The sequence below is a fragment of the Epinephelus moara genome, chromosome 6 (genome assembly GCF_006386435.1).
Source record: "Epinephelus moara isolate mb chromosome 6, YSFRI_EMoa_1.0, whole genome shotgun sequence".
Taxonomy (NCBI): Eukaryota; Metazoa; Chordata; class Actinopteri; order Perciformes; family Serranidae; genus Epinephelus; species Epinephelus moara.
In genome coordinates, this window is record NC_065511.1 from 29903544 (window position 1) to 29917883 (window position 14340).

The following is a 14340-nucleotide window of genomic DNA, read 5'->3' on the forward strand; positions in this document are numbered from 1 at the left end:
TTTGGTGGAAACGGGGCTTTAGTTTGTCTCGGTTTTGACTCGTGTTTCTGTTCCTTTTCTGGAGATCCACAGTACTCACATGATGCAGGAAAATGTTGAACGAGATTTACTGAGAATACAAAAAAAAAAGGCAGGCCAAGTCCTTCCATATTACATCTTGTATGGTCCACCATCAACTCATGTCCTATCTATATATTTTCTTATGTATTAACCAGTATTATACTTAAACACTGCATAACACTGTCAAAAACTTATTACGATCCAAGTCAACACAAACGTCATGTCGTCTTTTACACACCACATAGCAGAACAACTATGATCATATCAATGCAGAAATTTTGCCAAATATAAATATGTGCTTTAGTGGCTCTTGCAGTGTGTGTTAAATGCATTTCCTTCTTAAAGCAAGGCCAACTATTGAATATATTGAAACCTGCATTGTTTACATCAGATCTTCACAGTCAGTCTAGATTTTAGGACTCTGTATGCACTGCACACTCACTTTACCAACCTCTGCAGTTGTGTTTCATCTAACCTGAATGCTTGTGTGTGTACATGTGCACCCTCTTGTGTGCATTATAACAGCATCAGCTACACATAAGGCTGGAATTGTGGCTCTCCAAAATAGGGCTGCTTGAGTATGACAAAAATCCTCATCACAATTATTTTGGTCACTGATGAGATCACGGTTATTTAAGACGATTACTCACTGACTTTGATAACATCATGCATTTACTCAGCTTTTAAAAAAGTGTCTTTTAATTGTGTTTTTTTCTTTTGTTACGTTAGATATAATTCATCTGTAGGTGGCTCATTGGTCATTATTCTTACGCTGAAAACACACCACACAGCAGTGAAGTGCGGCCTGGGACAAGCTGCCATGCAATGTCTGTGGAAAGCTGTGGCTGTTTGATTCTGCATCCATGTGCCAGAAATAAAAGTTGGGGATAGTATAGCTTTCAGTGGCAAATTGCAGCCATAGAACACTGCAATGCAGCCAATCAATAAAGAGAGTCTTGTGACATGTTGACCTATATTACAAAGAATTTCTTCCCACCTGAAGCACATGAACACACCTCCCTACCCCAGAAAAATGTCATTGTGGCAAGCAGCACTTTGCCGCTGCTTGGTGTGTTTTCGGTTTTACTGGTCAGATATCCGCAGCAATTAACACTCCATAGCATTTGTTTTTAGGGAGGATATCTGAATGCTGTGGGGTGAAGGACTTACCGTCCAGTCTATGTTTGTTTCACTCAACAAACATAAACGTCACATTCAGGTGATGCCATTGTTGCTCCTCAGGCTTCACCTGCAGCAGGTTATTTAAAGAAATAAAGTAACTAGAGGGTCTGAAAGGTTACTAAATCACATGAGAAAGTTGCCAAGTTGGCAACACTGAGTTCACTGCTGTAAAGGAAAGAGTGCACTAGATTTATAACACAAGACAAAACGAGAGCATCATTGTGAAACTGAATGTGGAATAATCTTTGTTTTATCTTGATAATCTTGTTCTCATAATCGCAGGAAGCCAAAATCGTAACTGAACATAAAATTCGATTCATTGCTCCTCCCTTCTCCAAAGATACACATTAACGTCATTATGAGAGAAGGGTGTTATGAATGACTATAGGTGGCAGGACACACCTTTCTAATTTCAACCATGTGCTGTGCAGACCTGCGCTCCAGGCATGCTGACTGGTTGATCCAACTCCTATTACAAAAAGGGTTTCAAACAGAAATAAAAAAAAAACCAAACAAACACAGAAACCATCTTTCCATTTTCTAACCGCTTATCCTCTTGAGGGTCGCGGGGGGGCTGGAGCCTGTCCCAGCTGACACTGGGCGAGAGGCAGGGTACACCCTGGACAGGTCGCCAGACTATCGCAGGGCTGACACGTAGAGACAGACAACCATTCACACTCACATTCACACCTATGAACAATTTAGAGTCACCAATTAACTTGCATGTCTTTGGACTGTGGGAGGAAGCTGGAGAACACGGAGAAAACCCACGCTGACACGGGGAGAACATGCAAACTCCGCACAGAAGGGCTCCCACACCCAGGATCAAACCAGGAACCCTCTTGCTGTGAGGCGACAGTGCTAACCGCCACACCACCATGACACCTGTGACTACTCTAGTATTCAAAAATGTTATTACACTGAATTGATCAAATCCAGATAGAGAAAAGAGTCATTTTTGCAGGAGGTTTTGTTACTCAAAAATGTACATTTGTCTCTTTCACAAAGTAAGTCTATGGGAAAAACTCTTTTTGGCCCAATGGCATCATGTGACAGACCCAGACGTTGTAATGCCACAGTTTGGCTACTATGTCAAATTCCTGTTCCTGAGGGGCCTGCTCTAAACTGGGACCTACTGCCTCTTGTGGTCAGAAACTCCACAGAGTACCTTTAATTCTGCAGCTAACCTGTTTGTCAGGAATTTCACATGTAACAGTACCTGAGACACACCTGGTCAATAAGAAACAAGAAAAAACACATACTGTGGTATTTTGAATCAAACTACTATATTTATTAGACTTCTTGGACAGACCTAAAAGCACTGCGTGTGCAGGAACATGCAGAAGAGTTTCACATGAAGATGAGGGGCAAAACACAAGACAGACACCGTTGTAAGTAAAACATTATTTTTGCTATTTAAGATGTTGCTGCTGAAGTGAAGCAAAGACTCAGATATACAAATAAATAAACCAGAATAGAGAAGAAGACATAAATACAGTAAATGTTCAGAGACCTGCTAGTCTATGACGCAAATAGTTTGCATAAAATCAAAAACAGTGCTGCAGTGATTCCCTGTTAGTTGGGGTTAAATTCAGCTTTAAAAGCTTTGTCAGTTCAGTGTGAGATTAACTGTTGAGTGTGTGTTTATGTGTGTGCGGGCATGTCTGTGCATGCCCACCTGTCTGTCTCTGAAGGTGATTTTTGTTTGTACCTTTCTACCTACTTACTGTTGATGCTTGTGATTGTTTTTTGTCTTAAACGTGTGCGCTAATTTTGCAGCTTTTACAACAGAATCTTCAAACTGAACTCTGGCCGCAATTCCTCAGTTGAAAATGAGTCAAATTAAGACCAGAATTTAAGATAATTTGGTGCTATAGGGGTGAATTAAAATCTGCTATTGTCTACGTTGTCCTTATCCCGTCTTGCATTCAGGAGTGTCTGTCTCGTGGTTTCTGTTCGGTCGGTTTGATCTTATTTTGGGCCCTCTTAGACTCTGCAGGTGTGAATGGTGACTGTGTTCTTGCACTGCTGGCAGCGGACTGAGCAGCACCAGGAAAACTTGCAGGAGCAGCGCTGCACCACCTCAGCACGGCCCGCTCTGTACCCTGGCCCGCAGCACACCAGCTCGCAGCCATCTGGAGCCAGCCGAGAGGTTCCTGGGTGCGTTTTAGAAGAGAGAGGCATCAATTGTCTGTAATTGTTTCAATTGATTATCTGAACTTCCTGTGACACGGTCTTGTCGTTGGTCTTACCGTTACATCTCCTACCAGCCGTCCCAGGGATACCGTTGTCAGGGTCAAGATGGCAGAAATCTGGGGAGGGCGCAAGGTACACAAGGTCTCTGGCAGCAGGGGGTTTGACTTGGGGGTCTCGGGGGAGCAGAGCTGTCCTGGATCCTATACGAGTCAGGCGAACCTAAGAGGAGGAAAATGTTGAGAGAGCTAGAAAGTATCTGCCTCAATTTATGTGAATTCTTCATGTGTTCACCAGCTGAGCTAAAAGAAGCATGTTCCGTTACCTCCGTGGCTCCATCAAAGCGTTCTTTGAGCACCACACCAACGCGCCTGAATGGAGGCATAACCTTCCAGCAGGTCCGTAACTCGCAGGAGCCAGAGACACCATGACACTTACACTCCACCTGCATGTTGTGAAGGATGGCCTGAGGATGAGAGGATGGGGAAGATAAGCAGAGATCATGGAATCAAACAGATAACAAAGTGGGGAATAAAGTGAGATGTTGCAACCGCCAACCTTTCGGCCAGCCTCGTTGTTATGGAGGTTCATGAGTGGTCGCCCCGCTGACAGCCCCTTGGCTCGTTCTGGTTCATCCACAAATGTTTGGGAGAAAGCCACACCGTAGGACAGATTGTCACTGCACCCTGACCACTGGAAGCCTGTGGGGGGACAGAGAGACAGCACTGTGGATTATTGCTCCCTTGAAACAACTGCACATTTTAATTTAAAACAAAAAGATGGCTGTCAACCTGAACCCCCTGTTCCTAAAATTTTTGTTTAAGTGACTAATGAAAACAACTGTTTTTGAAATTGGTCCAGTACTGAGCATGTTGGCATTGGCAGAACAGGCTGCCTGTAACCACTTGGGGCATTTGCACTGTCGATTTACATCCACTAAAGTGCTTGTTTTTGCCACTGACAGGATCAAATTGTTAGAGTAAGTGTACGGAAACATTATAGAAAGGATCCTACAGAGGTTGACCTTTTTGTCAAAGAGTTAGATCCTTTCTGTTTGACCAGAAACAGCTCTGAAATTGTGATCACCAACCCCACCAGGCCCCATTTAAATAAACACTAATTTTATCATGTATGGAACCAGCATGTTTTCACACATTACTGGGTGAATTAAAGGTTTATTTCAACCAAACTAGAGATGGTGATTGGTGGAACAGTGGAAAGATGAAGCAAAACAGGTTTTGTGAGTTTTATTTTGTTTCAGTTGATGTTGAATGAAGTGTGTTTTACGATGATAAAATAACTGCTTATTTAAATGGAGTCTGGTGGGTTTGACGATAGTGATTTCAGGGGTGGTCTGGTTAAACAAAACAACACATTCTCACTCTGACCTCGTCACATATTGACGTTTGGTCGTGGACTTTCCACGTCCACATACAAAGTTCAAAACACACTTACGTTTTCATAGGAAATTTAACTTTTACATACAGTCTCTTTCAAAATAAAAGCATGGTTGGGTCCAGGCAACAAAAGCACATGGTTGGGTCTAGGAAAAAAGAACAGGGTTTGGCTTTATTATCTTATGGGATGCGAACACCGCTCTCTCGGGTGTTTGGTGGACCCATCCACCACAATTCCCACCCGCCCCAATCGGACATTCGGCGCCTTAACTTTCATCCTTGTCCTGCTGTATTTCCCCCTGACACTGCCGGGCAACGTTGAACTATAATGGTAACCGGTTGTGTATCATGCCGTTGTTAAAGGACGCCTTTTTTCGTTGGTTTCTGTCGCCGCAAGTTACTGCCGAAGTGCCAAATTACGACGACTTCGGAGTGAGACAGGGCTCAACAAAATGGATCTTACTCTGTAGCAAAATGCTGACCTCTGTCAGGATCCTATCCATAACAATCTGAGCCTGTCAGTAGCAAAAACAAGCACTTTAAGTGGACGTAAATTGACGGTGCAAAATGCCCTCGGTGGTTACATTGCAGCTTGTATCGCAGCTGCAGTGCTATCTCTCAATACTGGACCAATTTCAAAAAAATGTTATTTCCATTAGTCACTTAGACACAAAAATGTCAAAATATGTCCAGACTGAAAAATACCAGTTACCCTTTAAATGGTGAATCTACACTGGATGACAGCAGGCAGAAGCAGCTGCTGCACTGCTGTCTGTGGTTTTTATGGCCACAGTCTAATAGTAATGTCACAGCACTGTGACAGCTGATGGAAAAATACCTGCTGGGTCTTCTCTGCCTGGTATGTGGACATTAGTGCTCCATACTTTAAAGTTTTAACCCACAAAGAGTGTAGCTGCAGTTTTTATGCCCGTGTGACTCAGTGCGGATATATGTGTTACATTTTAATGCAGTGGTATCCAAGCTCACCCTCGGGACTGACCCCCCTGACCTTCCTGTCACAGCCACACCTCTCCAGCTCCCCGCGGGTGCAGGCTCGGGTCACAGCCACTGCCACTGCTGCTGAGGACAAAGCGTGCACAAAGGCCGCCTCACGAGTCCCTGAAATCAGAATAGAGCACACAGTGCAGACATGCTTTATGTGAGAGTTCTTTAGTGTATAGATTCATCAGCAGGTCATTTTCCATGACACATGTTCATATATGTGGATACCTTGGTTCATGACTCTGCCAAATACATTGATCCCACGTGGGGTGGTGGAACAGTTCCAGCGGCGGTTCCTGAACTGGTGCTGGCACTGACAGTGACATGCATATAGCAGTGAGATAAGAGGCTCTAATGATTGTGTTATTGTCTCCTGGTCATGACCCTGAGACCCTCAAATCATACCTCTTCTATGACCATCTCGGCTGCCTTGCGTACGGACTCCATGACCTCCCCTCGCGCCCTGCACACCCCCACCTGCCCTGGGGTCAGCCCCCTCAGCCGCGCACATGGGGCCGCACCGGACACGGGCCTGGAGCGAGGCAGCCGCGCCAGGGAGCTGGGACACAAAGGTGGGGAGTGGTGACGTGCCGGTTTGGAGAGGGACATTATTGTGCAAAGGGGGAGAAAAAAAGAGAGGATGCATAATGGAGAAAAGGGGAGGGAGTGAAAGAGGAAGAGCGCAAAGAGGGCACAAAAAAGGATGAAGAGGTAACGACCGGGCAGAGTTTTAGAGAGGATGGAAACAAGGGGAAGAACAGGCAGAGAAGACAGAGAAGACACAGTGAAGGCAGGGAGAAAGAAAAGAGAAAAGGTCACTAGGAGTGAGACAAAGAAAGAGAGGGGAGCGACTGAAAGAGATTTAGAGACATGTCACCATCTTTTAAAAGTTATAGCATGACAAACAAACTCCCTCTTTCTCTTCCTCCCTCGCACGCTAGACTTACAGCCAGTTGGTTGCCATGGTGGGGTGGGTTGCCCATAGCAACAGGAGGAGGAGTGGTGCCGTGAGATTGACAGTGGAGACAGTTGGCATCAGACTGTCTGTCTGTCTGTCCGTCTCCGTGCGTCAGGATGGGTCTTTGGACAGCACGCTGCCCGTCTCCACAGTCAAAGTGATCTGTCTGTCTGTTTGTTGTGGTGTTGGTTTATGTTTCTGGCCCAGAGTCTGGGGATGACCCCCGCATATCTGTTGAGATGACAAGTGAACAGGTAGAGAGAAACACTTTTTAACAACCAATGAATAAACAATATTTTCACAACTAATATTTCAGGTTAAAACTTTATGTAATCAAAAGTAACACTGTACCCTTACCAGTTCATAGTCCCGTGATATCCACTTAAACTTCTTTATGATACTGAGCTGATCAAATTGAAACTTAATCCCAATTGAAATCAATAAAGTTGTTCATCACTGTCTTCACTCGTGCTGCCAGTGACAGCAAAAGCATGCTGACAGGAATGTCTTAAAAACTGCAAGCAAAGCTCATCCTTCAGACGCAAAAATAAATCCACATGTCCAATTTAACTGAACATATCAGTAGAATCTACCTCCCCTTCCCATAAAAAAAGATTCAAACTTCAAATCCAGAAGTGCTAGTAAAATTAAATTCTTACAAAAAACATTGTGTCAGCAAGTTCTCAGTTTTGTCCCAAGAAAACAAATGTGTCCATTCCAGTTTGAAACAGCGAGAATGAGTGAGAGCAGTGAGATGGGAGTGATGGGTTATAAAGGAGGTAGAGAATGAGGGTGGGAGCGAGAGGACAGGCGTGATCCAGGGTGTGGAGTGATGCCGAAGGAGGGGAGGAGGAGGAGGAGGAGGAGGCTTTGGGAAGGATAATAGTTGTACTACGTAAGTATTAAAAGAGTAAGTATGCTTTCTATTGTGCTGCTTGGCATGAGACCTAAAACCTGTGCGTGCACTGGAGATAATGCCCTTTTGAATGATGATCACAAATACATATGTTTGTTTCTTTGTCCTGTTTTTTTTATTTTAATCCATCCATGTTAATGTGTGTATGTGTGTAATGTGTGAGTGCACAAACTGCTTTTGTTTCCTCTTTAGAAATACTCTGCAGGAGTATTGATCCATCAGATGTCCTGCAGAAAAAAGTCCTCACATCAGAAACTATGACACAGCACTTCTGTTTCCACATACGTGCACATGCATGTGAAAAAGTGTCTTACCTAATGTTTAATTTTCCCAAACTTTGTTGCTCATTTTACGAGTCCCCCCTCCACCTCCTCACCTCCCCTTCCTCTATCTCCCCCGCGTTTGCCCTCTCGTCCTCCCTCTCTCCCACTCCTTATATTGTCTTAGAAGAAGGGGTGACATTTAGACAAGGGGAAGAAAACACACAGCCGACAAATATTGGAACTGAGGCAAATAAATCACGAGATAGGAGGGAAAGGAGGGCATAAGGGAAGAGCGGATGAGTGTTACACTGGGGTTAGGAGAAAGCAGTAAAGAATAACAAAGCAGGTTAGTGAAGCAAAGCACAACATACAGACTACATGGCATGATTAATCTTTATTTACTGCAAATCATTAGCAGTAAGTGATTATTCAACTTAAGTGCATTTTTTTTTTTTACAGTTTATTTAGTAGTTTTCCCTCCTTTTGTCTCTCTCTATTTAGCCGGTGATGTAACGTTACAGAGAGAGTCTCACACTTCTAAGAATAGTAGGCAATATACCTGGAAGGAGGGTTTTTTCTTTTATTCCTTGACACAACCAGAAATTTGTGAGATAAATGTAAACTCAAATTTTAATAAATTGCATTTCTTTTAATCCAGATTTTTATGCTTTTATTTAAAATGTTTTTATTTATTTATTGTGGACTCCTAAAACTTAATTTTATGCCTTTTTTTTAAGGTTGATTATCCTGGCCTTCCCCTCCAAAATACAAGAAGATAATAATCATAGTCCTCTCATAAAAACCTAAGACAATCTAAATAGCAGAGTAAAATGGGCTTGCTTATCATAAAGAACCAATGAATAACTTATGAACTAAAATATTATATAAAACTATACTTTAAAACATTAAAATATATGATTTAAATGTAGCTTAACCATGATATCAGATAAATCACACCACAGTCCGAAGCTTAACATGGCAGTTTTGCTTCTCTGCTAAAAACTAGGCGAGTTAGCTTTTACCAAGCTAGTTCATCTGGTGTTCTAGCAAGCTTTAGCTAAGCAGAGTGCCGTCACTGCTGTTTGGTTTTACACGTTTTAAGTGTGGTGTGTTTTAAAAACACAAATGAGTTTCCTTAGAAGCGTGGCTGGGCTCAGCCTTAGAGATAGGGTAAGGAGCTCAGACATCCGGAGCGAGCTCAGAGTAGAGCCGCTGCTCCCTCGCCTCGAAACATCTGATCAGGATGCCACCTGGAACAACTCTCCTTAGAGGTGTTCAGGGCACGTCCAACTGGTAGGAGGCCCCGGGGCAAACACAGAACACACTGGAGGGATTACATATCTCGTCTGGCCTGGGAACGCCTTGGGGTCCTCCAGGAGGAGCTGGAAAGCGTTGCTTGGGAGAGGAGCGTCTGGAAAACTTCGCTCAGCCTGCTGTCCCCTCGAACCGGCTTTGGATAAGCGGTCGATAATGGATGGATGTATTCAAAAATTAAAGATTTCGATGGCATAATCAATTCTGACCATAAAGAGTGATGCAGAAATGAGTCTAAGACCCAGAAATTAGTTAGCAATTTAGCACTTCTGGCTCCCTGGTCTTGAAATCAATGGGTTTTTGGTAAGATGCCTGAAATAAGGTGTGGAGTCAACACAAGATTCTTTTTTGTTTTGTGCTTCCACATAAATTACGTCAGTAAATACACCACTTGTAAATGCTGAAGGCCTTTTTGTGTCTTGAAAAAGACCGTTGCTAACAAATGGCCAAATGAGACTTCAGAGCGTCATCATAGTCTCGTTGCGATGGCAACAAAGTCATGCAACTGTGGTGGAGTTCGTTCATAGCCTAACATCAACTTTTTACTTCTGGCGATTGTATTGACGCTTCAAAAATCATACAAGTGGTGTTCATTTGTGAAGATTACCTTGCTGAATAAAATGTGTAAGTATTAAAACCTTTTGTTTGCCACAGAGCTTATTTTCAGCAATAATCCAAAATCCAATGGAAAAGTCCCCTAGGCTTCTGTCGAGGGAACCAGAGCGATGTTAGTTACTGTGTTGGCCTGCAAATAAGCATCATCCCTGCTGCACTCTAGTCGACCAATTTTAACAAAATGTTTTGTTTTATGTGTGTTTTTATTTCATGGGTAGGCCTATTGTTTATCCTCTGTAATCAGTGTTGGCTAATAAAGATGAGAGCACTGTAATTTCCTTAATTTTATGGATGAATAAAATGGGCTGTTTCTTTTTAATCCCAGAGGCCAATCATTTAAAAAAAAAAAGGATGTGTGCAACAGTCCCGTCACACCTGATGAAACTTATTTACTGCTCTTAAGGGCTCATTTGTTGAATCATGAGTTAGAACCAAACATTTGCAGACTCTGTCGTGGTCCCAGTGCAGGATCTGGTGGCCCATTTACCTGAACTCTCTGACATCCAGCTCCTGAGTAAATGGTCACTCCATCCACACACATTCACACTTCCCTCTGTCTATAACTGCCAAGACAGGTTTCTTGTAGGCCCCCTTCCCTCCTTTTTTTTGTCCTCCTCATGTCGTATTCCTCCTTTGTGTCCCCTGTTTCTCCAAGTGACGTCTTCCGCTGTCTCCCACAGCAACGCCATGGTGATGAGCTGGCCACTGTCATGTCCGGCGCCTCTGTTATGCTCATCCCTTCACCCCTCTCTCGTAAATAACTTGTCCTCTTTTTTTAATCTTTATCTTTCCCCCATTTTGTGGACATTTTATCATGCTGAAATGGTCCAGTGCTGATTGACTGTAACCAGGTTGCAGAGCCTGAAGAGATGCTTGTTAAAGCTTCAGCATGACATATACATAGAGATGACTTGTATTCCCTCTGTTTCAGTGGGAGGCAGCAGCAGCAGACTTTGAGAGACTCTGCTGTGAGGTAGGGCAACTCTAAACTGATCTGTCCACTGATGGATGGACCATGGGCCTCATTCACAGATGATGCCTCAGGGGGACTCTGGACCCCAAGAACATATTCCTGCCCAAGGTCATTATGAGATAGAAATGTGACCCACCACCTTTTACTCCCTCCTTCTTTTGCTTTGTTACTTGTGTGCACTTGAGGGCTACCTGCCTCAGCAGTGTGAGTGCGGATGAAATAATCATAGCAGGCAGAAACATGACTGCTGTGCATGAGCACGCTCGCATTGCTCAGGCATCTCTGCCAACAAAGAGCTGAACGCACTGCTGTGTATGAATGTGTGTGGAGCGTGTGCATGAATATTATGGGATGGCGGGCGGTGGTGTTGTCAGGCAGGGAAGTGGGGGTGGCAGAGTGGGCGGTGAGCTGTGTGCACATGGGGGGAGGGGGCAGAGGGAACGGACGACCCATGAATATTATGGAGTGATGGTGGTGTTGGGGGGTGGAGGGTGTGTGAGGTGGAAAGATGGCAGTGTACATGGGATAGAGGGAGTAGGAGGAGGTGTTGGTGACGGCGCTGCACGTGAGTGCATGTGCACGCGCACACATGCGTGTGTAAGGGGGCATTCAAGCGATAGTAACAGACAACGGCCAGACATAGGCCTTTGTTGCTATGCGATCTGCATGTACTGTACAGTGGGGGAATATTGCAGAGTGGCCATATAGAAGAGGAAGCAGTGGAAGGCCTCTGGGCTGACTGTCCCTGCCCCTCTTCTCTTACCATATCCACTGAACACCACATGCAGAAAATACCATCTCTGATACAACAATCTTTGCCACAATGAACCAGAAAAGACTGAAATGAATGCAGCTTATGTTTAAAATTTCCACGCTCCATGAATGCACCTCTGGCCTCCAGTGAGCACAGCACAGGCCTGCATGTCAAAAGCTAAGAAGTTACTGATTACACGCCTGTTTAATAGTGAATAAATTAATATTGCTGCTGTTTTATTACTATCTTATCCTCTGAAAGGAAAGCTCATGCGCATCTTTAAAAACCAAATGTCAGAAACCTACTTAAAATGCATTGTGTAACAGTGATACATGGTTCTAAGTTTCACTGGTCTAACTTGTGCCTTACCGAGCAGCAGCTTGCCAGTGGGTCAGTAGGCCACAACAAAACTCTTGATGTGCAGCCAAACATTGTTCAAACCAGCAGAACTGCAAGTCAGACAGAGATCCCAAACTTTCTTCACACACCAAATGTGTCAGGCTGAGTTTTGGGCTAATGTTTGTAAAATGATGCAAAAAACATCTAATTGAAACATTGATGCTGACATGAAATATGTGGGCTTAATTTTTTAGATTCAGAGACGTGGTGTGGAGCGCAAACATAAAACAAGATGACAGAGGTAAACAACCAGAATCGATTATTGGCTTGAACTGAGTCATTAATCAAAGGAGCACCTAGTTTACATATTGTCCTGGGTTTATCTGTCTGCAGTAATTATATCCTCCTGAGACCTGAACTTTTGTTTGGTATGTATTTTTAATTTCTCGTAGCTATTTGGGATCAGTAGGACCTGATAACTATAATGAACGAAACATTGTCAACAATAATAAAATCCCAGTGTCCTCAAATGAGTACTTCCTAATTAACAGCGTCTTAGCTTGTTGCTAATCATAAATAAACAAGTTTCAACCATAAAATGTGATCAGGTTTGTCCACTTTTGTGTCGAGACCGGCTGCAGACTGATTTTATAGAGATGGCTGCCATCTTGTTTTTACATGAATTAGTGTATTGTGCTCTTACTACCACAATATGGCACAAAAAACTGTCCACAAATGAGGACAACAGGTCTAAGTTAAGCAGAATGAAGTATAAGGTGCAGAAAACCCAAAATGTGATGACGCAGGGTTTCAGGAGGATATAAGTTAAAACATGGACAGGTGTTTTACAAAGTGTTTTGGCAGGTACTTCCTATTCTTGACAGTGTTCGTGCTACATTCAAACAAAACATGATATCAATCCCCCAGACGGCTGTCATTACATAAATTACAGAACCATATTCCTTTCTAGACATTTTTATCTTCCTGTTCTTTTAGGTATTCTGCTATTAAACACTCGAAGATTACAAATAGCCTGGGCGTTCTTCCTGTTTCCTGTTTTCACGACATAAACATAATTTAAATCACTTTAAAATGCATACTCTGGAGCTCCTCGTGCCAGTTCTGCAGGAACTGATCTTTTAATCTCTGCTCATGTTAGCTCTAGCCAATTGATATTATTGAACCTCTGATCCAGCCAAAGGTATGGAGAGCTACTCACTCAGTGTAAAGATGATAAAGCTTCAATAAAAAGCTGAAACAAGATGATATGGAATATACTGTGTATGATACTGACAGACACTAGATCATTTAACAAAGTGAAAACAAACAGAAAGATGTGTGTTAAAGGGTTAATTCCTGATTGACTGATTTTTGTGGTGGATTTTGTCTGAAAGCAGCCAAAAAAAAGAAACCATGGTACTCATACTGTCACATTATTGTAGGCCTGATGTCCAAATCAGATTCAGTGTGAATAAGACGTGGTGTAAATGACTAAACTAAAAATTAGCAAGCCTGCAGCATATTTAGACCCATGTGTGGCCTTCAAGTGCTCCTTCTACGCTCTTATTTGAGTTCAAACATTTCAAATAGGACTTGTGGCGCGTTCAAGTGCTTTCACTTTAAAACACTGGTAAAGCCTAAAGTATCATTTGGTGGCCATTTTTATTTATATATATATATATATATATATATATTTTACATATCAAGCAGCACCTGAAGCAAATGGAGAAATGTGCAGCTGCAGCATGCGGTGGATGTTTTAGTCCATTTATTTGACTTTGAATTTGTACAGTATATTTTGCCATCTGTAGTTGGTGTGGTGCCAAAGTGCTCAGATGACAAACCTAAGTTTTTACAGTTGTATTTATTGATGGATGAGTCTCAGATGTGCAGCAGCCCGGGTTTTATTTATCTATTTTTTCAAATGAAACCTGAAGGCAGCAATTTTTGTGTTTTTATGAATCAGTTTTAGCGCTTTAAAGAAACTCAATCACCTTTGACCCACGTCCCACGACATCAGACCAGGATACTTGCACTGATATGATGTAAACGTGCCATTACTTTAGTGCTCTTGTGTTGCTACTGAAGGACAGTGTGTGTGAGTAGGTCAGTGTTTGTTGCACCTAACCTGATTCAGTGTGATAAAGAAGTGCATGTCAGAAAGGAGAAAATGAGTGCGCCTCTCTCAGTGTATCAGTAAGTCTGTATTCAGAATGATTAAACACATGTGGCCTTCACTGCGCTCCCATTTGGACCTGTTGCACATTCAAGTGCTTTTAATTTGAAATAGTGGTATAAACAAAACAGACCCTGCTGAGCCAAAATAATTTGGCGGCCAGCTTTATTCTTTCTTTTTAAGATTTTACAAAGTAAG

The 14340-nt window shown here is 42.9% G+C and overlaps 1 protein-coding gene across 1 annotated transcript; it reads right to left on the minus strand.

Moving 5' to 3' along the window:
* Positions 1 to 2525: 2525 nt before the first annotated feature.
* wnt4b (wingless-type MMTV integration site family, member 4b) lies at positions 2526 to 7552 on the minus strand. The gene is made up of 9 exons (XM_050047467.1): positions 7150 to 7552; positions 6782 to 7023; positions 6240 to 6393; positions 6063 to 6147; positions 5820 to 5951; positions 3994 to 4136; positions 3761 to 3901; positions 3495 to 3657; positions 2526 to 3398 (listed from the first exon to the last, which is right to left on the minus strand). The coding sequence occupies exons 2-9, from the start codon at positions 6868 to 6870 to the stop codon at positions 3229 to 3231; spliced, it is 1077 nt and encodes a 358-aa protein (XP_049903424.1). The 5' UTR covers positions 6871 to 7023; positions 7150 to 7552; the 3' UTR covers positions 2526 to 3228.
* Between the last annotated feature and the right edge of the window lie 6788 nt (positions 7553 to 14340).